Source organism: Rattus norvegicus, chromosome 10 (genome assembly GCF_036323735.1).
Source record: "Rattus norvegicus strain BN/NHsdMcwi chromosome 10, GRCr8, whole genome shotgun sequence".
NCBI lineage: Eukaryota > Metazoa > Chordata > Mammalia > Rodentia > Muridae > Rattus > Rattus norvegicus.
Window position 1 is genome coordinate 91,879,336 of NC_086028.1, and position 25,854 is coordinate 91,905,189.

Here is a 25,854-nt window from a genome sequence, read left to right on the forward strand (position 1 = left end):
ATGACAGAACAAAAGCTGAACTGCTAGCAGACAAGAAAGTACAGAAAACCTCAGAATGGGGAATGTAAGCACTGAGACCAAACGAGAAGCTTCTGAGGTGAAGAGAAGTGTGATGCAGGCCTATGAGAGTGGGATGAATAGCAGGTGGCATCAGAAGGAAGGAGGGAGGAGGAGAAGGAATCACAAGGTACGGGAGGGTGCAACAAGGGATGCGACAGCTCAATGAAAACAGGCCTGAGCTGTGGAGAGTCCAGCAGAGTCCTGACCAAATACAGTAAAACAGTAAAAGCTGATGTGAGATTTTAGTTCTAGCAGAGAAGAAACAAGAAGGGTGTGGCCTGAATGCAATAAACAATTACTATTTTCTCAGAAATGAACTTAAATGTCCTAATACTGTTTTCTGATATAAAATACTGGAAGAAACAGTCGTTTATATTTCTTCAACTCAAAACTAAATTTCTTGCATTCAAGCAACCTAATTAGGGAATGATTTCTCCCCAGAGGAAAGGTGCCTGGTTAATCTAAGTCTTATGCTCCTCAAGTTGTCAGGCTTATATTGTAAAGTAGAAAGTCTTAAACACCCCTCAAAGTCTAGCTTTCATGGGGAATTTTAAAACAAATGTCTATCCAAAAGCTCTTCATGTTCTAAATCTCACCACAGCTGGAAGGACGGAACAAGTTGTCTTCCTGGAGGACTCGTGCATGTCACGGTGCCATTTTGGACAAGGACAATCACGTGGAAATACCCAAGCAATCAGGAAAATGGCCCAAATCTGCAGCGGCTAGACTCTATATTCTTACTCAGCTCACCTCAGCAACAGTAATTCAGGCCAGGAATTACCACCAATCATGAAGGAACTGAAAAGACTGCACACCCAAGTGCCTTCTGGGATGCCACAATTTAACAGACGCAATAGGAGTGGGAGGGAGGAGACATCAAACTACAGGTCCCCAAAAGCAAGAATGAACAGGTTAGGGTGTCAGAAAGAAGGATTTTAATCATATGCTTCCAAAACCATAACTATGTTACCAAAACAGATGGCTAAGAATATACATTAGAGCCCAGATGTCTGCTCTTACTGGTAAGGATTTGCTAGCAAGAGGAATGTCCAACGTGAGGCACTACATTGCAGTGTGTCCCATTAGGAAGGGAAGTGAGTTGGGAACAAAGTGAACAAGGTTGGCTGTACACAAGTTGGTACTTAGTAACGCTAAGGGGCGAATACATGGCATCCTACAGAGAATGTTTATATTGGAAAATGTTTAAAAACATTTCACATGGACTTAGGGATTTAGCACAGTGGGAGGATAATTGCCTAACAAGCCCAAAGTCTGGGATTTTGTCCCCAGTATGTCTCCCTTCTCCCAAAATCTTTCATATTAAAAAGTAAAATCCAGGGCTAGGGAGATGATGAGTGAGAAGTGTGGGGACAAGTGCTCAGATTACCAGAACCCATAATAAAAGTGGGCCTGTAAGCCCGGTGCTAGGAGGCTGACGCAGGGCACTCACAGGGCAGGCTGGGTAGCTACATTACCTAAACTTGCCAGTACCCGGTTTATAAGAGATCCAGACTTAGTAAATAAGATGCATTGAGAAAAAAAATCCAGTATCAATCTGTGGCCACACATATCCATAGACACCATACATGTGTGCATACACACACACACACACACGCATACTACACACACTTAAAAAAATGAAAATACAAGGCCCATGGAAAAGCTGAGCTTAGCATTAAGCACCTATAACGTCAGCACTCGGAGGGAAGAGGGCAGAAACAGATGGGTTCCAGAGGCTTGTGGGCCAGCTGGCCAGTCCTGCTTAACAATAAGATCCAGGTTCAGAAGGTGGAGAAATTACTGCGGAAGACATCTTGAAGTCAACCTCTGACCTCTACACATGTACACACATGGGCAAGAGCACATAGGTGCACACATAACTGCAGAGAGAGAGACAGAGAGAGAGAGACAGAGAGAGAGACAGAGAGAGAGAGACAGAGAGAGACAGAGAGCTGGGCTTGATGGCACATACCTGTAATTCTAACTACTAAAGAGGCTGAGGTAGCAAAATCGAAAGTTCAAGGCCTGCAGGGTCTATGAAATGAGATTAAGACCAGCCTGGACTACCTCAAAATAAAAAGTAAAAAGGGAGCTGGAGATACAGCTTATCGATCGGTAGAACAGTCGCCAAGGACACATGAGGAGCCGTATCAATCCTTAGAACCACAGAAAAGCTAGAGACCCCAGTGCATCTCTGAAATAAAAAGTTCTGTAGTGCCCAGTAGTCTGTGGTGCACACCTTTAATCCCAGCACTTAGGAGGCAGAAGCTGGTGGGGCTCTGAGAGTTCTAGGCCATTCTAGTCTACAGAGTGAGTTCTGGGATGGGCAGAACGACACAGAAAAACCCTGTCTCAAAAAATAAACAAAGCCAATCAAACAAAAGCTTTGTCATAATCCCCTCTCGTCAGACTGAATTTTAATCCTCCACAGACATTGAGAAGAAGTAAACACCTTTCCTTGAGCTGTACTTGAGCTGTGAGGTGGAAAGGAAGAGGACATATATCACCCAGAACCTGAACCACTAAGAAAATGTCATCAGCACATTTCCTAATTCCCCTGTCTAGTGCTCTGTCACTCTTTTGCAGATCTCTGACTGTTGCTCAGAACACACACTTAACCTACCACGTACGACAAAGGGCACGAACAGCTGTGTGAAATTCAAGAAACCAGAACTACCTGCTACCACAGTGGTACAAGTGTCAGGGACAGATGAATCCAAGGAGGTAAAGTAAATCCCACACGCTCCCAAGGATTCCTGAAGACACTTGGGCAGAAGGGTCCTGGGAACCAAGTTGGCATTAAATGCTTCAGGTATTAACGGAGCCCTTCAGTGGTCAAGAGGTCCCATCAAGAAAAGAAATCTGGCAGGAAGACAAAACCCCAGCACAAGCTGGAAGACCATCGTTCATTGCAATGAAGAGTCTCAGAGTTCACATGAGGAAGGGGCTCACTTAGCCTGAAGACTAAGGAGGTGACCTGGCCATGGAGTCTTTGTCCAACACTGTATGTCAAGACCTAGACTTTGTTTGTTTGTTTGTTTAGTGTCTAGGTGGTTTTGCCTGCGTGCATGTCTATACCACTTCCATGACATCTCTCTAGCCCATCGGACTAAAGTTGCTGAGACCTTGTAAGGAGCTCTGTGCCAGCCAAAGGGGGAGGCTTGAGATGTGAGTGACGCAGACTGAAGGGTCTTATTCTGAGCTCAGACCTGACCACAGGGCCAGAACTCTCAGCCTAGCTGTGGTACAGAGTCCAGAATTGACACGATCCCATCAAGGGTGTGCACGCTCGTTCCTCTTTGTGCACAGGTGACACACTCTCCACATGGATCTAGGTGGCAAGCACTGGAGACTATACAACTAACTGTCCCTGAAGGAAGGGTGCGTGTGTGTGTGTGTGTGTGTGTGTGTGTGTGTGAGACTCTAATGGCAGTATGATAGGCAAACAGGAGGCTATTACAAGCAAGAGACAGTGGGGAATCAGGACGGTGGTCAGCAGACTGCCACGTGAATCTAGGAGGTAGATGCCACAGGCCTGGCTATGACCTGGAACTGGGAGCTGAGAGGAGTGACAATCAGATTTGGAAGGTACTTCCAGGAGCTGCACAACAGGACCTGATGGCCATCTGCACAGTAAGAGGATAGCAGAGAGCTTTACTGCATGGCTGTCAGCATAGGAAAAGATATGGAAAGAAGTGCCCATTTAGCATAGGAAATTCATTTGGTTGTATAAAAGTCTGCCTTCAAATTTCAATTAAGTAATTTTTTTTGAACCCCTCCTGAAAATCTCCAAAATTAACCACTTGCTGGACACAAAGGGAGTTTGGCTGGGAGAGTAGCCATGTGCATGCTTGACATCTTTTTTATGATTAGTAAGATTTTTTCTAAATTGGACCCAGTCCTTTGTATCTACTATTATTGAAAAAGAAATGGAGGGAAATATGGTTGGGCTACTGTGATTGTTTGCATATGCTTGGCCCAGGGAGTGACACTATTAGAAGGTGTGGCCATGTTGGAGTAGGTGTGTCACTGTGGGCATGGACTTTAAGACCCTCATCTCTAGCTGCCTGGAAGCCAGTGTTCTGCTTGCAGCCTTCAGATGAAGATGTAGACTGAACCTCTGAACTTGTAAGCCAGCCCCAGTGAAATGTCTTTATAAGACTTGCCTTGGTCATGGTGTCTGTTCACAGCAGTAAAACCCTAAGACAGCTACTAAAGAGGAACTGGAAACCTGATGAAGATCTGCGTGTCAAAAGAGTGTCTTATGGAGAAAACAAGAAGCCCTAAGCCAGTCCTGGGAATACTAAAGAGTTCATTCAGTTGCAACAGGCCAACCCGAGCTTTGGGGTCTGTTTTGTTTTGTTTTTGTTGTTGTTTGTTTGAGACACTTTCTCTGTGTGGCCTCTAGAATTTGCTCAGTAGACCAGGCTGGCCTTGAACTCCACCTGCCTCTGTCAGAGCGGTGGGATTAGAGGAGTGCACCACCAGCCACAGCGGCCTAACGCCGACTTTGTGAAGCTACTAGAGAGCAGACCTACACACAGTAGGTCTGCAACCGCAGAAATGGAGCATGCACAAGCCTGGTCAGTGGGAGACTGCAGGGCAGATGAAGATTGCTGCAGCATAGAAGCAGGCTACAGAAGGCTACACCTGAAGCAAATGTCACAGGGCACCTTAGTGCCAAGAACACATAGTCTTGTTTTTTCTACTAGGTATATATAATTCTCTACTTTGGCAAAAGACACCTTTATTACAGGGATAGTAACATGCATTTGGTTGAGAGTAACTGTACCTGCCAAAAAGCAGTGTGGATATAGGGGAAAGTATTTGTAGGTTTTTTTGGCTCCTAAAAAAAGTAGACCGTTAGGAAGCCATGAAATGGAATTCCAGATAATCCCAGATATGTACTCTGAAGAACACCAGTTTGATGGGTAAAGCTTGTGCTTGCATTCACAGGTTTCTCTCACCCACACCACTGCAAGCCCCATCCGTTCAGCCTCATTCTACACAGCACCTGCTTATTCTCCAGTTAAAGGATAAATGTAGGCATACTATTTTTGTAGACTCTGTAAAGTTTACCTTGTGTTATTCAAATGCTGACTTCTATGCCCTCAGACCTTATTTCAATCCATGCAAGGCATTGGAATGCTTATACCAAGAGTATACTGTCTCAAGTTTGTATAAACAATCCTTACCATTTATACTCTGCCTTGTCAATAAATGCTTATTACCCAAGGGCTGGGCAGAACAGAGAATCAGGAGGGAAATCCACCAGCTGGGGGGAGGGAGAGAAGAGGGAGAGGGGATGGAGATGGGGGGGGGGGATCAGCAAGGAGGATGGAGGATTTGGAGCCATGAGGAAGGGGTTGTTGGGAAGAGATCATGGAAACATGCCTGAAGCCCAAATAGCCAGAGCAATAATAACATGCAAGTGTCATGGGATGGGGCTGGAAGGCAGACAAATTAGCATAGAAGGTCAAGATAGATCATTTAGCTAGTCAACTATTGAAGTGCCGTTTTAAATAAATCTTAGTTTCTCTATGTAGTTCTTGGGAACTAGAATAAAGAAATACAGCTGTTGGATTAATTCACTGTTATATTAAAGATAACTCGTTTATAGTTAGCAGGTACCCTAGTCTGCTCAAACATCAAAACATCACAAACTGAGGGACTTAAGTAACTGACAATTATTTTTCATAGTTCTGGATGCTGGAATTCTGAGATCGGGATGCCAGCATGGCTTGGCTCTTGTCCAGGAATCTCTTCATGGCTAGAGACATCTCATTGTGCCCTCACATGACTGAGAGAAAGATACACAGACAGACAGGTCTGTCCTGTTCTCACAAGGACACTAACGCAAGTGTGGAGTCTCATCCTTATGCTATTTGTGAAGTCCCCAGAGTCACACACCATTATCTAGAAGCTTAAGGAGCCAGCCTGTGGAGTTGGCAGGAACACATCCGGAGATGTCAGGTAATTTCATTTGTTTGGTTTTGTTTGGTTTGTTGTTGCTGCTGCTGTTGTTGTTTGAGACAAGAGCTCTCTAAATAGCCCTAGTTGTCCTACAACTCACTATTGTAGACCAGGCTGGCCTTGAACTCATAGAGATCTGCCTGCCTCTGCCTCCCAAGTACTGGGATATAGTATGTGTCTAAAATGTCAGTACTAAGGAGTCTAAGTGACAAGAATCACAAATTTGAGGACAGCCTATATAGCTATACAGCAAGATATTTTTCTGATTATTTTCTAATTATTCAGTTTTAGATTACCAACCGTAAAACTATGTGAGTCACTTTTGTTTCAGGAAAGCAAAAGGATACCTTTCTAATAAATCATATAAAGGCAGAACAGGGTCTCTTATATTCTGTTTGGTCCCCATCTCTCTCCAAGCTCAGTTTACCTCCACCTGCTCTACTCCTGCCACACCCATCCATTCCAATGCTCTTCAGTTGAGGAAACACCAACCCTCACCCTAGTTACTTTTCTCATTGCTGTGGCAAAATACCAAACAGAAGTAACTGAAGGGGGAAGAAGTTTATTTGGCTCACAGGGCTGGTTGTGTTTTGTTTTACTTTATGTGCCACGGGCATGCCTGGTGTTGTGGAATCCACAAAAGAATTGCTGGATTCCTTGAAACTAGAATTACAGACCATTATGAGCTACCATACAAGCACTAGGAATCAAATCCAAGTCCCCTGGAAGAGTTGGCAGAGCTCTGAACCACTGAGTCATCTCTCCAGCCCCAAGCTAAGGCATGACCGGAGAAGCTTGGTCCATGTGAGTGGAAATGGAGGCTGCTGGCGACATCATGCTGAGCAATGAGAAAGTAGGTTCCAGCTATAACCCTCGGGGCTCTCCCCAGGGGCTTACCTCCAACAGTCAGGCCTTACTCTTTTAAGTTTCTACAACCTCCCAAAAGAGTACCACCAGCTGTGGACACGAGCCTGTGGGAGATAACCTCAAACTCCAACAATAACACTCCACCATATTCTCATCACTAGAGGCTCTTCTCTCCCTGAGGTCTTGCTCAAAGGATGAGTTCTCTGTGGGGCCTGTTGAGAAGTGCAGTCCCTCAACCTTGCCCCTGCCCAGTGCTGACCCTCTTTCCTGCTCTGGTTTCTCCACAGCTCTCTTCACCACAGATTTCTTCTCTGTCTGTGTCCCTATTAGAGTCAAAACCCTGAGCTCAGGCAAAGGAGGCTTTTTCTGTTTTTTTTTTTTTTCTTCTCCTGGATGTATCTTCAGGTTCTATAATAGTTCTTAGGAACTATTACATGACATCTGTAACTTCATAATATAGTAGTATACTAATAGTTTAGATATGGCAATCTTGAAGCATTTAGTTATATTTCCAACCCTCAGTATCAGTGTGTCACTATCGTTCACAGAAATATAAACTGAAGCTACTGCTATCTAGGACTCGATTTAATTTTAAAATGTAACTCTGCTGGGTTTGGTGATAAACATCTATAATCCTGTCACTTGGAAAGTAGAGTGAGAGAATCAAGAGTTCTAGCTCCACAAGGAGTTTGAGGCCAGTCTAGGCCACAGGAAGCCCTGTCTCAAACAAAAACAATAACAAAACCAAAACAACCCCTCCACAGTTCATTCTTAGCAATGGGATCTATGACATGATGGGTGACACTTTAAGTGGTTAGATTGTTAAGTAAGTACCATTAACCCATTCTTTTTTTTTTTTTTTTCCACATGGAAAGGTTTAATGAGAGAAGAAGAGTAGAAGAGGAGAGGACTAAAGGCCGACCATGAAAACGTAGAGGGAAGGGGGTAGGGGAATGGGAAGGAACAAAGGGGAAGAGGGGAAGAGGGAGAAGCAAGAGCAAGAGAGGAGCAAGAGCCCATTAACCCATTCTTAAACATAACAGCTCCTGTCTGCTAAGCAGTGGTGGCAGACTCCTTTAATCCCAGCACTCCAGAGGCAGAGGCAGGTGGATATCTGAGTTTGAGATCAGCCTTATCTACAGATGGGAGTTCTAGGACACCAAGGCCACAGAGAAACCCTGTCCTGAAAAACCAAAAACCAAAACCAGCCAAACAGACAAAAATAATAATAAAAAACCAAATTGCTGTCTGAGCTCCTTACTTAGTGCTAGGCCCTATGGATGGGATCTACCTGTGGCCTCTCCTACTCTGTTCTCAGCTGTCTTCCCACACGGCTACTTACTGCTGGATTAATCTACAGGGGGAACACTTGATGAGTCACTCACCTGTTCAAACATGCTAATAGCTCCCAATTTCCTGTTTAATCAACCAGGCTCAACATACCCTGTGGCTCTCCCACTCTCTACCTCCAGTGTCTCATGGACCAGCCCAACTGTGCAACCCTCTTTTTCCCAAAACCCACCTCCACCCCAGTCACAGCTCACCTCTGAAATCATCACTCACCAGTATTCTGTGCTCAGATGGGTACAGGCTCACAACACATTGCCAGAACCTTTCTTGAGCTATTACAGAACCATGTTCTACATTGAAGCTCTGTCTTTGATCCCTATCAAACTATAGGTACCTTGAGGACAAGGTCTTTTTCTTCAATGTCCCATATAGTATCTTTCCCAAGCTAAGGTTTTTCTATTAATACACATTAAATTGAATAAAAAAAAACCTATTTCATCTCTAGTCCACAGGGAAGGACAGATTGATTATGTATTTGAGTAAGTAACAGACAAGCCAAGTCCCGGTTGTGCTGGGCACAACCAAGGCTACTTGTGAAATAATGTGTGCAGGGAGCAGGGAAAGGACAGGCTTGAGTGGCAAAGATGTCTTGTCTTGCCTTGAAACATTAAAATTCAATGACTAAAATATTTCTCCCAGTCCTTTGTGACTTGTTGGTTCTCAGTTTTGAAATTTAAAAAATTCTACTTTCATTATAAAACACTTAAAGGTTAAACACTTAACCATGAAGGGGAGACCATATATGTGTCCTCAGAGCCTACAACACAAAGAGGACACTGAGAATGCTCTTTGGGTCACTCACTCCTCAGTGCTGGCTCTTTGGGTGCCATAAAGGTCTTGCTGCTCCATGCAGGTTCCAAAGAGGTGGGGCAGGATGCCCCAAGAACTTGAGCTGGCCTTTGCTATGGATAAAAAGCAGGTTTACTGCAGTACTGACAGAATGACGTGTGACCTGACATATGACGATATTTTTCCATTTGGAAGACTGTTTAACAAAGGAAAATTAATGCTGTGCTGATGAAAATAATAAGTCATGGAGACATGATGAAAGAGAACACACCAGTCAGGTCTGAATTAAGACCAAGTAAGAGGGGTGGGGATTTAGCTCAGTGGTAGAGCGCTTGCCTGGGTTCGGTCCCCAGCTCCGAAAAAAAAGAAAAAGGAAAAAAAAAAAAAAAAAGACCAAGTAAGAATTACTAATGGACAGAATAACAGGAGACACTGAAATCCCTGAATTTGGGAAGTGCATAGCTTTGTATGGGACGATCACTTTGGAAATTAGGTACAATGAATTCCCCAGCTGCAGAGCTCCCCACCACCAGAAGGGAATGATGGCAAGATAGATGCGTAAGAGTTAAGTGAGAAACAAGCCTCATCTCAATAACTCAGTTAATGTGGTTAGGTGGGGTGGATGTCAAGTCTTCCAGGCCCTGGTTATTTCAGGCTCTGTAAAAAGCAAGTTGAGTAATCTGAATGGTTGAGAAGATATCGTCTTGTAATTATGATTACAAGACTCTAATCATTAGAACTTAACAAATCTTATGCAGCAGGTCTTCAGAAAGCCCAAGCAGCCAGAGCTATTAATAGAAAAGCCTAGAGCTATTGAAACTCAGGGCAGAAGCAATGAAGCATAAGAGATAAGACAGTTTCTTCATCTGCTGCACTCAATGCAGTCGTAACAGTTCAGGCTTTAGACTCTCCCTCTTTTGATTAGAAGTCCTTTTCCTCTTTTTACCCCATTCTCCATTCTTATTTTATTAAACAGCAGATAACCATTTTCCATTGGAATGTGTTTACTTGGCAGCAGCTAAGTTTCTGTGTCACTCAAGGACAATCCGAATTACCTTCTTTTAAAGTCCACTTGATGGAGCCTGTCCTCTTGCTGACAGCATGCAAACTTCCGTCCAGGGTGGAAACAAATAACAAGGCTTCAGGCAGTGTTACTGTGCTGGCTCTTCCAAAACTCTGCAATGACATAGAGTACCTTCGTGTCAATCCACTCCTTCACCCCGGGCATATATTAGCACAAACTCCTGCCCTCAAAATCATCCTTCACATGACCATCCATCTTCCAGATGGAGAAACCAAGGTTGGAGGACCTATGTTCTCATCGTAGAGCACGTCTCCAGACAAGAGCTGAGTCAACTTTATTCTAAGTGTTGGTCCTTCCCACAAACCGACATGACAAAAAATGAAACAGCCCATGGGCAAGATGTCCCTGAGATGGAAGGGTCAGGATGGCCAGCTCTCTGGCTTCCTTCTCTTGGGTCACTTTTACTCTATAAAACCTTGGCATGACAGAAGAACCCATAATAAAAAAATAATAGCTACTTCTTATATGCCAGGAGATTTTCCAAAGCAAATAATTAGAGGAACACATTTAAAGTAAAATAGGAAATTAGCCTTTATTATATAAAACAGTGTATATGCTAAAATATCAAGGTTCTTGGGCTAGGGAGACGGCTCAGCAGTTAAGAGCATTCTCCTCTTCCAGAGGACCCCAGCTCAACTCCCAGCAGCTATGCTAGGCACTCATAACAGCTTCTAACCCAGTCCTAGAGGCTCTGATGTCCTCTTCTAGAACCCATGGGCTCCCATACTATGAGTATACGTATACATACATCTATGCAAAGACATTTTTTTAAAAATTGGAAGGACAGGGGTTGGGGATTTATCTCAGCGGTGCGCAAGGCCCTGGGTTCGATCCCCAGCTCCAAAAAAAAAAGAAAAAAGAAAAAAAAATTGGAAGGACAATACACTTCAAAAACGTCAAGATTCCAAAGTCATTTATAATCATGTGAATTGAAGCCACTGTGACTGAGGAAATAGACTAGCTCCAAACTTTTCTTCACAATCAAAATACAATTTAAAGCCTAGCTCTTTTAATAAATTATGAAACACTATTCAACAAATTATGAGACTAGAGGGCCAAGTGTGGTGGCTTGTGCCTATCTAGTCCCAGAACTTTAGAGGGGAATACAAGTGGGTTATTATGGCTTGGGTTACATAGCCAGGATTCGGGGGGGGGGGGGGCACAGATTGATTTTAAAATTTATTTTATTTATATATTTTAAAAGTTTTTTTTTTTATGTGTAGGAGTGTTTTGCCTAAATATATGTAAGTGTACTACATGGGGGTCTGGCATCTGCAGAGACCAGCAGAAGATATCAAATCATGGAACTGGAGTTAACAGACGGATGTGAATTTGGGTGCTGAGATCCCAACTAGGGTCTTCTGCAAAAGCAGACAGTACTCTTAACTACTGGGCCGTTTCTCTAGCCAAGATAAAAACGCTAAGGCAGACTATTTTAGGGCTGGGAACATGGCTCAGTGGCACAGCGGTTGTGTAAAGTCAAGTTCAGTTCCCAGAAGTAAGAGTGAGATAAAAAGTCTAAAGAGCAGCTCAGCAGTCAAGTTCAGGTCCCAGCACCCACACTGGGCAGCCCCCTCCCCTGTTAGCAACCCCAGCTCCCGCAGAATCTATGATCTTTGCACTCCATTGGCACCTGTGTTCACATGCACATACCCATACACATAATTTCACAACTAAAGACTGTGAAAATTACCTTTATCATCCATTGCTAGTAACAGAGAGAAGCGTGAGTATAAGATTTCTTTTTTCTTTTTTTTAAAGATTTATTTACTTACTATATATAAGTACACTGTAGGTGTCTTCAGACACACCAGAAGAGGGCATCGGATCCCATTACCGATGGTTATGAGCCACCATGTGGTTGCTGGGATTTGAACTCAGAACCGTTGGAAGAGCAGTCAGTGCTCCTAACCACTGAGCGATCTCTCCAGCCCGAGTATAAGATTTCTTAAAAAGAGTTAATTTAGGGGCTAGAGAGATGCCTCGCCGGTTAGGAACACTGACTGTTCAAGACTGAAGTTCCATTCCCAGCACCCACAGGGCAGTTCACAACTGTCTGTACTCCAAGATCTGACCTCACACAAACATACATGTAGGCAAAACGCCAATGCAGATATATATGAATAAATATTTTTTAAAAATTTATTTAAAGTAATATTTTCATACTTGTATGTCATTGCACCTGCGCATATTGACTCACATCACTTTCCCTTGCTCTAACACACACACGTGCATACATACATACACACACACACACACACACACACACACACACACTTGCTCTTTTCCTCCCTCAAATGGCCCTGTAGGAAAGCATAAGTCCCTCATACTTTAGATACATGTTTCAATTTTTATACCCTAAAGAAAAAGTTCCTGATACAGAATAATCTCTGGGCACGGTAACGCTATGTGTATTTTTTAATGGACTCAATTTCCTAATATTTAAAAAGCTGAAACAAACTGAAGTATAGCTCAACAAATGTTACATATGTCATTAACACAGACCTTAAGAGAACTCTATGATACAGAAAATTGCTCATATACATTAGCCACTGAAAAAATACAGAACACAAACGCTGGTGTGCACTGTGGTTCTGATTATACTGGCTGGAGGCTGCATGTCCTCTGCCTTTGCTAGGATTCTGCACCCTTACCACAGTGTTTCCATAGCAGCTGTCACAACTCTTATGACAGTTGATAGTTTCCTAGAGAGCCCTGTTGAGATGGGCCCCAGTCAACTGTGCCTGTGCCACACTTTTGTAATCGACGTTTCTTTTCCTTTTCACTAGGGTATCCTACAAGTTATCTAGTTCGTGTGTGTGTGTGTGTGTGTGTGTGTGTGTGTGTGTGTGTGTGTGTGTTTGAGGTAAGAGAGTCTTGAATTTAAGCAGGTCAACAATGCTTGCTTAAACTGCAACATCTGGATTTTGGTATAAGCACTCTTTTTGGAATATAACTGTCTTTTCCTGTTAAAAACAAAAGGATTGGGCAGTTCCTTGTGAATGGAGCCTGGCTCCAGAATGGTCACTCTCTTAAAAATGATAAAGGACAGGCCCTGACAGTTCTCTTTAGGGCAGCCTAAGATGGCAGGGCAAGCACTCCAGGCCCTGTACTCCTTTTTCATGGGGAGATCCAGAGGTGGCACCCAATGGAGGTGAAGTTGGGAGCAGCTGCCAGAACTTGGCTCATCCCCTGGCGTGCTGGCCTGGAGGACAGGAGGTGTGGCCCTTGCTTTGATATGGATAAAGAGCCAACTTTACTGCCGCCAGGTGATCTGTTACCTGGGGATGGCCTCAAGTTTGAGGATGAAGAGCCAGTTTTTAATTCTACCTGAGGAACCCGGAAATAAGACTAAGAGAAACCACAGAAGCCTCAAGGGTGGTACCTGTCCTACCTCAGGATCCAAAGGTCACTGTTTGGAAATGATTGAAATCATTTTAGTTCACAAGGTCCAGAGAGTAACAAGTTATAAGTGGATCTGCCTTCCCCTGACATGAGAAAACCGCATGGCCCAGAGTAAATAGCTATCACAGGAATGACTGCTCTGTAAAGCCAGTCTTGGAACCCATGCAGGAACCCAATCCAGCTGGCTAAAGTAGAAAATAAGAAACTTGGTAGAGTTTTGTAGCTTTTAACCATATGGAAAAGAGAGAAAGACAAAAGAAGTCTGCAGAGAAACTCTGTTCAAAGACGGAGAGAATGCTTGCCCTCCATCGTTCCCTGGACCTCAGCAAGAAGGGCTCTCCTTAAGCTCAAGGCACTTCTGCCCTTAAAACAAAGTCCAATTTGTGTACATTTGCTGCAATTAGGTTTCTATTACTTGTCCCAGTGTATACCCTCCCCTGCCTACTTCTATTTAAAATCATCGAGCGGTGGGTCTTAAGAGATGGCTGGCAGGTAAGAGCCCATGCTGTTCTCGAAGAGGACCAAGGTTCAGTTTCCAGAACCCATGTGACAGCTTACAACGTTCTGTAACTCCATTCCCAAGGGATATAGTGTTCTCTTCTGGCCTCTGTGGGCACCAAGTACCCATGCAGTATATACACATACCTTCAGGCAAAACTCTCATACACATAAACAAAAATAAATAAAATCAGAATGCTGAGGAGATTGCACAGAAGGTCAGGGGTTTTGCCACCAAGCCTGATGACCTGAGTTCAATTCACAGTATCCACAGAGTGGAAGGAGAGAGCTGCTCCTGTGAGCTGTCCTCTGACTTCCACATATGGTACATAGGAAAAAAACAAAAAACAAAACTTAAACACACACACACACACACACACACACACACACACACACACACACACACACAAAAGCTGGGCGGTAGTGGTAAACACCTTTAATCCTAGCACTGGGGGTTGGGGGTGAGGTGGAGGGAGTAGAGGAAAGTAGCCTTATCTACAGTGATTTCCACGACAGCCAGAGCTAAAACAGAGAAACCCTGTCTTGATAAAACAAAAGACAAAAAACAAAAACAAACCAAAAAAGCCTACTGAGAGAAAATATTACAATATTATAGCACTATTATTTTCTCCTTTATTTTCTAAATTTTTAATAGTATGATCATGTAATTTGCAACGAGGCTTTGATAAACTAGAAAGAAAACAAACAAGTTTACAGGTGAGAGAGAAGCTTACAGTTGCAACACTAATGCAAGCACCTGAGTTCAGGGAGCACACTTTGAATTTCAGGAGATCAGGCAACTCCACCGCTTTTGACTATTAGCAGTCACCAAAAGCAACAAGGCTTAAAGAGGCAAAGTCTCCCAAGCAGATCATGAGCATCAGAGTGAGAGTCGGCACTAGTAATCCCTGAAGCACATCACAGTGCAGAAAATGCCCCTGGTATCTCATCGCAGTAACAGAATTTAAAACACTCCACGGGCTGGAGAGGTGGCTCAGCAGATCAAGGCATCTCTTCCAGAGGTTCTGAGTTCAATTCCCAGCAACTGCATGGTGGCTTAACAATCTGTAACAGAATCTGATGCCCTCTCCTGACATGCATGAAAACTGAGCACTCATATGTAAATAAATAAATCTTAAACACAAAAGCACTCGAGCATCAATGCTCATTTACTACTGATGTGGAGACAAAAGCCACCCACCTTGTTTGAATATCTTGGAAACACAGGAAAAGCAATTGTCTGTGGTTGACTGGTGAACCGAAATAAACCCCTCATCACACAAGTAGTACAATCTTCTAAAAAAAATCTCAAAAAACACAAGGTTTGAAGAGAAGCTGGATTAGTTACTGAGCTCTAGGCCAGTTCATGTCCACAGGAACCTCACAACTCTTGCCAAGCTTGGCAAGTTTGCCCTTAACTGATTCAATTTGGGTGCCCCTGGGGAGCTGTTATAATTAATTCTAGTTCTTTCATGTTCTTCCCCCTCCCCCCCTCTCTCTCCTCCTTCCTTCCCCACCCCCCCTTCCTGAGACAGGGTCTTTCTATGTAGCCTGTCATACTCATAAGTATGTATTACGGTGTTTCAAAACCTCAAGCATAATTTATCCCTCCCTTTGAGATAGAGTTTTACATAGCTCAGGTTGGCTTTGGACTCTGTATATAGCCAATAATAATCCTGCTTCTACACCTCTGGTTTATGTGGTACTAGGATCAAACCTAGGGTTTCATATATACTAAGGAAACACTATCAACTGAGCTACTCTTTCAGACCTTCAGCAATTTTCTTAAACAGGAAAATACCTGTCTCTAAATATAGTTGCTATAATTAACGTGAATTAAATATACTCCTAGATGCCTTTTGTGATACTGATCACAGCCAAGAACTATTTGTACCTGAACACTGAAAAACACTGCTTCATGATAATGAACTTGCCCACTGCCTCTGCCTAGCCATTTCAGACTTTAGTACTCTTTTCCCCTACAACAGAGGAAAAACAGGAACAGACTCTATAGCTAAACACGCTAGTTTCCAGAGGGCCTGAAAACAGAAAAAGGTCACACTTACATCTGCTTTATGTTCTCTGGAAATTGATGTTTAAAACAAATACACATATACTCCTAGCTTGGAGATGGCTCTAGAAAGTGACCAATAAGAAAACCTGTGGTGGGGTTGGGGATTTAGGTCAGTGGTAGAGCGCTTGCCTAGGAAGCACAAGGCCCTGGGTTCGGTCCCCAGCTCCGAAAAAAAAGAACCAAAAAAAAAGAAAGAAAGAAAACCTGTGGTGGGTTAGATAACAGGGACAAGTATTTCAGCCTACCATAAAACCACACACCTACTGGTTCCCAAAGACATCAGGCTCTGTCTAAACAGCCCCTCTCATAAAAGGTGACCACAAATCATTTGGAATTTTCCAGCCTTTGAAGTAATTATGCTTGCTGCAAATTGTACTGTCCCACTTACAAGACTGCAGCATAAAGAGGAATGTAATTGCTGTTCCATTTATAAATCTCCCCAATACACACACACACACACACACACACACATTCATATTCTCTCTCTCCCTCCATCCCCGCTTCCTGGAACCTACAACTGGCCATGAACAATCAAGCTGCCTTCTGCAGCAGAAGGACTCTTTATCTCCTTATCAGGGCTTAACTCTACTAGTCAGCTTGTTCCAGAGGTAAAGAGAAAGCAAAGGGCTTGAAGGAGTTCATCTGGGGGGCTGAAGGGATGCTCAGTGGTTAAGAACACTGGCTGCTCTTCCAGAGAACATAGGTCCAAATTCCCAGCACCCACGTGGTGGCTCACAAACATCTGTACCTTCAGTTCCAAAGGATCTGCGTTCCTCTTCTGACTTCTCAGGGTACCAGGCACACAAGTGGTACACAGATATACATACAGGCAAAACAACCTTATACATAAAATAAAATAATGTTTTTAAAATAAAATAGTTTCTTTTGGTTGGCTAAAGATGTAGCCTAGCTGGTGGGGTGCTTGCCTACCATGCATGAAGCCCTGTGTTGGATCCATAGTACTATATAAACCAGGCAGTGGTGAATGCCCATTATATAACCACCACCTGGGAAATAGAGGCCGAAGTTAACCCTGGTCACTGAGGAAGTTCACGGCCAACCAAGGAACATGAGACTCTACACAAACTAGAAAAAACAGAGTCCGTTTTGGTTCACTAATGTGTGCACAGTACAGGGTCACTGGTAAGACAGGGAAGAAGCAGGTCAGTGAGACCAAGTCCCAAAGTGCTTTGTTCTACTACCCAGTTTGGACAGATAGACTCTTGACAGCGATTAGATCTGCATGTCTCTAAATGAAAACTAATCAATTTTAAGTGAATTAAAATGTGCTAAAGAATGAGAGTTTATAATTATTAGCTCTAACAGGAATATTCAGAAGCAGGCAGGGCATTTTCCCAGGGGCAGGCCGACAAGACCTTGTATGTTTGTGCAGCACAGATGTCAGCCTGCGGTGGGAAGCAGAGGTCAGTAACAAACAGGCCGGATTACTCTCTCCTCCTTAGACGACTCGTGCTGTATTAGCACAACTGGTCTTTAAAAAAAAAAAAAAAAAATAGGGGCTGGAGAGATGGCTCAGCAGTTGAGCACTGCCTGCTCTTCCAGAGAACCCAGGTTTAATTTTCAGCACCACATGGCAGCTCACCACTGTCTGTAACTCCTGTACTGTCGGCAATAACCCATCAACCATTCAATTCAGTTCCTCGGCCAGCCCACTGCCTGTTCCATTTCCTGACAGTTTTAGTAAAAGTAACAATGGCATCTGCTTTGGATAGGAGTCAGGGGTCTCAACTGACTTACAAGACTGAAGCATAAAGAGGAATGTAATTACTGTTCCATTTATAAAATTCCCCAACACACACACACACACACACACACACACACACACACTCACTCATATCCCCGTTCCCCCTTCTGTGCTCTTGTAGAGGACTCAGGTTAAGTGTCCAGTACCCGAATGGTGGCTCACAAAGCCCTTTAACCTCCAGTTCTAGAGAATCCTAACCCCTCTTCTGGCTTCTTCAGGTGCCAGGCATACATGTGGTGCACATGCATATGTGTGAGCATTTATACACACATACCAAAATAAATCTTCTCCATTAAAAAAAAAGAGAATTACAACCTGGACACACTGATTTTTTTCCTCTTCAGACAGGGTTTCTCTGTGTAGCCCTGGCTGTCCTGAAACTCACTCTGTGGACCTCAAACTCAGAGATCCGCCTGCCTCTGCCTCCCAAGTGCTGGGATTAAAGGTGTTTGCCAGCCCAGATTCACTGATTTTTCAAGAATATCAGAAACTTCTCTGGTATATCACCACAGACTCTAGTCCTGTAGTGCTTTAATAAGTAAACAAATAAATTAACTCAATAAATAAAACACCTATAGAGCATGTCAACCCAGCAAGAAGCCCTCAGCATAGTGTCCTATAACAGAGATAGGCATTAAAAGATATTTTAAAGAATATTTGCATCTACAATTCTGCTCGCACAGTGTTACCTGCTAAAAATGCAAGCGGAGCCAGACACTGGAGATTCTGGCTGCTTTACAAAGTATTCAGCAGGGTTCAGTGTGCCATTGAATCACATGGAAAAGGCTGTGCCCAATAGTGACCAAAGGGCATCAAGAAGTCACAGCAGTAGGGCTAGGGAGATGGCTCAACAAGGCTCCTGACACTGAGCCTGACACCTGAGCTTGCTCTTCAGCACCGCATAACAAAAGCAAAGCAACCCCTGCAAGCTGACCTCTGACTTCCACACACAGGCCCAAATATCACTCATATACACATAATTATGATGAATAAAATACTTTTAAAAATTCCCACTAGCGGGGCTGGGGATTTAGCTCAGTGGTAGAGCGCTTGCCTAGGAAGCGCAAGGCCCTGGGTTCGGTCCCCAGCTCCGAAAAAAAGAAAAAAAAAAAAAAATTCCCACTAGGCAAGATGACACATTCACAACAACAGCATGAGAGAGAAATCAGTGTCTGATAAGAATACAAATCTATTACACAAAGCCCCTCTGCCAAAGAAAGCCCATCTGATCCACAGAGGACCAAGCCTCTTGTACAGTCCAAGGAAAAGGGCTGAATTCTCAAGAAGGAGGTCTGCCTTTAGGTAAAGGCCGTTGACACAGATACTAAGACATTTATTTTAATCCAATGCTGCCTCCAATCCCATCTCATTCAAATATCTGATCCAACAACAAAAAACAGTGCAGAATCGGGGCTGGGGATTTAGCTCAGTGGTAGAGCGCTTACCTAGGAAGCGCAAGGCCCTGGGTTCGGTCCCCAGCTCCGAAAAACGAAAAAAAGAACCAAAAAACAAAACAAAAAACAAAAAAAACAAAAAAACAGTGCAGAATCAGAACACTGGTGGCAGTAAGAGCTTCCTCACGTCTACTTTTAATGAGCTTCATTCAGTATGTACAGTTTTAAGGGTTTCAGAACAATCCTAAACCGTTCCAAATTCTGTCACGCCAAGTTTGCCTGTACTGTCGGCAATAACCCATGAACCATTCAATTCAGTACCTCGGCCAGCCCACTGCCTGTTCCATTTCCTGACAGTTTTAGTAAAGGTAACAGTGGCATTTGCTTTGGATAGGAGTCAGGTATCTCAACTGGGGAGGTAATAAAGGGCAAGGCCTAACTGAATATACTGTGTGGTTTCCAATGAAGCAGCTCACAGAGTTAAACTAGCATTTGTGGCAATTTTAGGGTGTGGTGTAATTAACCACCACCCAAGACAGTTACAACTCTTCAGCTCAGTTCAGGCTATCCCTCTGCTTTACCAGATAGATCTGACAGAAGGCACTGCCTAAGTGCACTTTATTCCTGAGCACAAAGGTGGTTGCTTTCACAACAGGTGGCTGTGTCCTACTAACTAGGTGTAGGGCCCAAGGCTCAGTCTAAGTTCAGTCATTTGTTGTTCTGCTTGTCTTCGTGGTCCTCCTGCCATGCTGGAGAAGAAAATATACTCTGTTAAAAAAAGTGCTTCAGGAAACCCTTTACCACATATATCATGGACCAGAAAACATTACCTTGTTCTTTGACAGAATGTTATCAAATCCCCAAGGTGCCTGAGGAGTATTAAAGATCTAGGGCAAACCACTCATTTTATAGATACAAAAACACAAAGGTGATATGATTTTATCAGCTGAGCCTTACTGTACAGGCGTGGCCATTGTTTTCCCACTGTTTTCACTGAAGAGAAATGACTGCAATTTAGACTTTGTAACAATTAAGAAACTGGCCAGGTTTACTTATCTTGATGGAGAACCACCTCAATCTAGACTAATAAAGAGCTGATTAGACTACAAATTTGTGAGGTGCACCAACCTGACTTCTTTAAAGCTGAACTCCTCTTAAATATGGATACTCATGTACGATTAACCTATTATTAGAGTGTTCATGTGGAAACCCCAAAGGGAGAATAAGTCTCAATTACATAGCACATTCTGAGTCCTGATAGTAATCTGAAGCTGTCAATTTTGATCTTTACACTTCCCTAGAGATTCCTTGGGGCAGAGGGAGTGGGAAGGGAAGAGGTCAAAGAGAAAGTGGATAAGTGTTCCAGTTAAATTTAAATTATCTACAAACAACTGTATTATGACATAATTGCCACCTACACTTGCCAGATGTTGCCAAGCACTATGATAAGAGTTAAACAGCATGAAACACTCTGGCTCAGACACCTGGCCAGACCCCAGCAGAATCCCCAGGTCTAAATACACTGGCTTGTTACCATCTCTCCCTACTCAGTCCACAGCAGCATAGTGAGCTGAATCCATGTATTCATCCACACCACACAGACCAAACAGCAGAGCTGCTTACGCTCCTGAGATATATAATTTTTGAGATGAAAAGACCAAAGGATCACCTTCTCAACCCTCTCATTGCCCAGGGAAGAAATCAAGGCCCTCAGGGGTGAAGTGACTTACCCGAGTCACCATAGACAGTTAACCACAGACACAGGGCAGGCTCAAGGCTCTACCTCCCAATCTGGTCTTTTGCCCACTGTTCCTGAGCTATAATTTTACTACTTTAAGTAATAGTTGTCTGAGAGCCATAAGCCTACATCATTTCAGGTCTGAAACTCCCTCCTCAGCACCCTAGTGGGATGGAGGGTCAGCATTCTGCTTTGATATAAGGGTTAGTCTTAAAGAAGACGGTGATATAATTTATAGATTCTCTAAAGATACATATATATCACATAGCACAGCAAGTTAGACAAGGTAAAGTCTTTATCTTTTGCTTTTTTAAGTGTGTGTGGGGTTTTGACTGCATGCATATCTACGCCTGGTGCCTGAGGAGGCCAGAAGATGGCATTGAAGCCCCTGAAACTGTAGTCATAGATGACTATTGCCATCATGTAGGTACTGAGGATTGAACCTGGGTCTTCTAGAAGAGCAGCCAAGTACTCTTGCCCACTAAGCCATCCCTCCAGCAGCTAGGGTGGGGCTTTAAAAAAAAAGTTCTAGATGAAAATTCGTGAGATCCTACTATCCATGTAAGTGTGTGGGAGTAATACCACAAAAAGTCATAGCCTTAATCTTCATAAAAATTTCCTATAGCACACACCAATCCAATCCAGACCTTTTCCTAATTTAAAAAAAATTATGTTTTAGATGACATCAAAATTTATGTACTTAAAAGTGTACAACTCAGTAGCAGGTAAAAGCACTTGTCTGAGATCAATGCCATGAACCCACCCACGGGATACAGGGAGAGAATCCAGTCCTGAGTTCCAAATGCATGCATAGGCATGTTCACAGACACAGACGCACGCACATGCACACTTAATTAAAAAAGCTCTTCAAGAACAGGCACTACTGTTATTAACTGTTGTAAAGCCACCATGTTGTACAGTAAGCCCCTTGGACAACTCGTTCTAATTGTTTACAAAGGCCTCTAGTGAGAGGAGGACACAGCCATTGCTCACTGGTTACTCTTTCAATGTCACTTAATGTCCCTGCACATGAGCAAATGCACACTGCTGCCTATGGACAACTTACCTCAACGGCAAGCATCATGTCAGCCGACCATAAAATGATGAGCTTCCCAAAATAGACTATGCCTTTGTTTCACTAGGAGTAAGATGCTTTCACAAAAGGAAGATATCAAACACTGACATTACTTGTGGAAAAAAGTTTTACTGCTAGCTGGCTGTGATGGTCTATGCCTGTAATCTCAACACTAGGAAGCTAAAGGAGGGAGGACTAGGAATTCAAATCCAGCTTTGACAAGAGGCAATCCTAGGCTACATGAGACTTGTCTCTGGGTGGTAGGGCACTGTGGAGAGGGCACTGTGGAGAGGGTTCGATGGGCAGAGTGCTTGCTGCACACGCATGAAGATCTGAGTTCAGATTCTTAGCACCTCTGTAAAAGCCAGATGTAGCATCCACTCGTGTAACCCCAGTACTATGGGACAGAGACACAGGGATCCTGAGGGCTCACTGTCCAGCTAATCTCCCCAAAAACAGTGAGTTCCAGGTTCGGTGAAAGACCCTATTTCAAAAAATAGCTGGAGAAAAATAAAGGAAGACATTCAATGCTGACATCTGGCTTCAACAAATGCATGCACAGGCAAATGTGTGCACACAGATGAGCACAGACACATATACCTCCCCGGCACCCCACGTACAAATTATGCCATCAGATCCCCTAATATCAACATGGGTTTCTCAGATACTCAGACAGAAACAGGTAAGTATAAAAACTGCTTCAAAGACTGTGTTAGAACAACCAAATCCACAGACCTGTGGCTTTTAAATAGAGAAATGAAAGAAAAGCCAGAGGAACCAGCTGGCATGGAGCCTTCTCTAACTTATCAAGGGGTGCACAGGAAACAGAAGCAGAATGGAGTAGCCACAGGAAGACAGCAAGCCTATAGGCTCAAAAAGAAGCTATAGGTTCGAAAAGTGTCTTTCCAGACACTTCAGGAGCAGTATCCGCCCCTGGTAAAGGAAAATGGCTGTCCAGGGCATGGACGGAGGAGGGAACACGCTCTTCACAGTGCACATTCTCCCAGGGGTCCCCCTTCTAAGTCTTGTTGTTCTTTCCCTCTCTTGAAAACTGAGAAATAGCAACATGTAAATGTTGACAAGGAAAACCAATATTAAGAAGTCCAAGGTGGATGCACACCCCTTCCTTTCCAGCCTCCACCTGGGACCCTGCAGCCGTCGTGATGTTGATGCCTAAGAAGAATCAGATTGCCATCTATGAACTCCTTTTTAAGGAAGGGGTGATGGTTGCCAAAAAAGACGTCCACATGCCCAAACACCCCGAGCTGGCAGACAAGAAAGTGCCCAACCTTCATGTCATGAAGGCCATGCAGTCTCTCAAAGTCTCGAGGCTACGTGAAGGAACAGTTTGCTTGGAGACATTTCTACTGGTACCTCACGAATGAGGGCATCCAGTATTACCTGCACCTACCTCCGGAGACTGTGCCTGCCACCCTGAGCCACAGCTGTCCCGAGACTGGCAGACCTCAGTCCAAAGGTCCAGAGGGTGGGCGGCCTGCAAGATTCACGAGAAGAGAGGCAGACAGAGACACCTACAGAAGGAGTGCTGTGCCCCCTGGAGCTGACAAGAAAGCTGAGGCTGGGGCTGGCTCAGCAACAGAATTCCAGTTTAGAGGGGGCTTCAGTCATGGACGTGGTCAGCCACCTCAGTGAAGTTGGAGATTATATTGTATTGAATAAACTTTAAAGAAAAAAAAAAGTAATTCCAAGGTAGCTGAGGATGTGGCTTGGTTGGTCCAGTGCCTCTCTAGAACGCATGAGCCATGTCTGGATCCAAACCACTCTCATAGGCCTAGTGCTTGAGAAGGGGAGGCAGAAGGTTCAGGGGTTCAGGGTCATCCTCAACCACATGTGGAGTTTGAGAACAGCCTGGGATGCACCTGAGATTTCTATCTCAAAAATTAACTTAATTAAATAGCAAAAAATAAACATTTTGAAAGCGAGAGTTATATAAATGTAACAGAGAACACTTAACAAGGATATTGGTGGCAGCCAAGGATATCTTCAGAAAGCAAATAAAACTCAAAAACCTGATTATCCACTCTGTCTCGAACAGTGGTTACTCCCATCTCTCACGGACAGACATCGACAGTACAATAGATAGTACTGCCAGAGAGAAGCTGGAAAGAGGAAGGAAAGAAAAACGTGTTTGCTTTGTGGTGTTTAAGGAAAAGTTCAAGAGTGAAAAGATTCTTACCAAACACCACTCCATTTTACATCCTGGGATTGCATTTCAACCATCTAGAAACGCTTTATACAACAAACCATACTATTTTTTCCCTCTTCCTCCTCCCTCCTCCTTTCTCCCCCCGCCCCCCCCCCCCCATGACAGAGTTTCAGAATTTCTCCGTGTAGCCACTGGCTTTCCTGGAATTTACTTGCTTTGTAGATGAGGCTGGCCTTGAACTCAGGTCTATCAGCTTCTGCCTCCTGAGTGCTGGGATTAAAAGCAGGCACCACTGGGGGTTGGGGATTTAGCTCAGTGGTAGAGCGCTTGCCTAGGAAGCGCAAGGCCCTGGGTTCGGTCCCCAGCTCCGAAAAAAAGAACCAAAAAAAAAAAAAAAAAAACAATAAAAGCAGGCACCACCATGGCTGAGGTTTGGTGTTGCTAAGTACTGTAGTGCTAAGTGCAGGCCTCTGAGATCCAGGTAGATCTGACTGGTAAATAAAGATGCCTACATTGAATAGATAGGTAGTGCTTGGCATTCCAGGCAAGGGGAGGAGAGGTCTGAGGAGATCAGAAGAGAGAAAAGAAGGTGAAAAGAGGAGAAAGATGATGGATAAGTCAAGAAAATGTGGCCCTGAGGGCTGGTCAACTGGAGTTAAGAGCAGCCCAGATGAAACACAGTAAGTAGTAACTCAGGATTATTGGTAGGAAAGTAGATTCTAATAGTACAGAGGATCTGCCCAGCTCTTGTGCTGAGTAAAGCTTATTGTAAAAATAAAGGCTGTGTATGTGTCTTTTACCCAGGAAATAAACCCTAGATTGGGATTAGAAATTTCTATAACACTACTATGCCTGATCATACCATTTTCTGATAATGCTGAACAATTCAAAAGATAACTATTAGTACAGTGTAGAGCCTGACCATTATGCTGTGGTTGTTAATGGGCCAGATTCTGAAGCCAGACTACCAATGAGCAACCCCTGCCCTGGCTTTGTCACCTATAAAATGGGTGAGAAATAATAAATAATAAAACTCTGAAGTACTTAGGGAAATTTTTAATCAATGTGAGATATATATGGCAATTTAAAGTTAAAAATGAATAATAACAAAACACAATAATAATCACTACAAAAGAGATCTGCTCCTGTCCTCAAGGAGTTTATTATCCATTAAAAAGTCAGAGCAGTTGGGGCTGGAAAGATGCCTCAGTGGTCGAGAACATCGACTGCTCTTCCAGAGGACCTGGGTTCAATTCCCAGCACCCACATGGCAGCTCACAATTGTCTGTAACTCCAAGATCTGACACTCTTACACAGACATACATGCAGGCAAACAGCAATGCACATTGAATGAATGAATGAATGAATGAATGAATGAATGAACAAATGAACATCAGAACAGTTAATTTCACAAACAGAAAAAGACAAGCTGCTTTATTAAACACTATGAAAGAGACAGGAGTCACAAAAGTATAACAGAAGATGGATTCAGTCTTTTGATGGCGTGAGTTGGGCTTTGAGGGCAAAGATTTCATGTCAAAGGTTTTCTTGAGTTAATATCTACAGAGAGGAAAGGAAGAGCTACCTAGGCAGTGGACACAGCCTGTGCAGAGGC

At 43.6% G+C, this 25,854-nt stretch overlaps 1 protein-coding gene and 1 pseudogene across 4 annotated transcripts in view; one reads left to right on the top strand and one right to left on the bottom strand.

Annotated features, from left to right (window-relative positions):
* The window catches only part of Ern1 (endoplasmic reticulum to nucleus signaling 1), a 94,314-nt gene that overhangs the window by 52,673 nt on the left and 15,787 nt on the right, over nt 1-25,854 (bottom strand). Inside the window, exons 1-2 of one of the 4 annotated variants that reach the window (XM_017597474.3) lie at nt 24,103-24,192; nt 10,095-10,215 (exon numbers count right to left, since the gene is read on the bottom strand). In XM_017597474.3, coding sequence (XP_017452963.1) covers nt 10,095-10,215; nt 24,103-24,141 — 160 coding nt within the window. In that variant the 5' untranslated portion in view covers nt 24,142-24,192. Of the gene's footprint in view, nt 1-10,094; nt 10,216-12,289; nt 12,314-15,227; nt 15,485-24,102; nt 24,193-25,854 lie in introns of those variants that run through there. The other 3 variants (XM_039086647.2, NM_001191926.1, XM_006247634.5) reach the window with 3 other exon arrangements.
* Nucleotides 23,223-23,726, top strand: Rps10-ps6 (ribosomal protein S10, pseudogene 6; annotated as a pseudogene).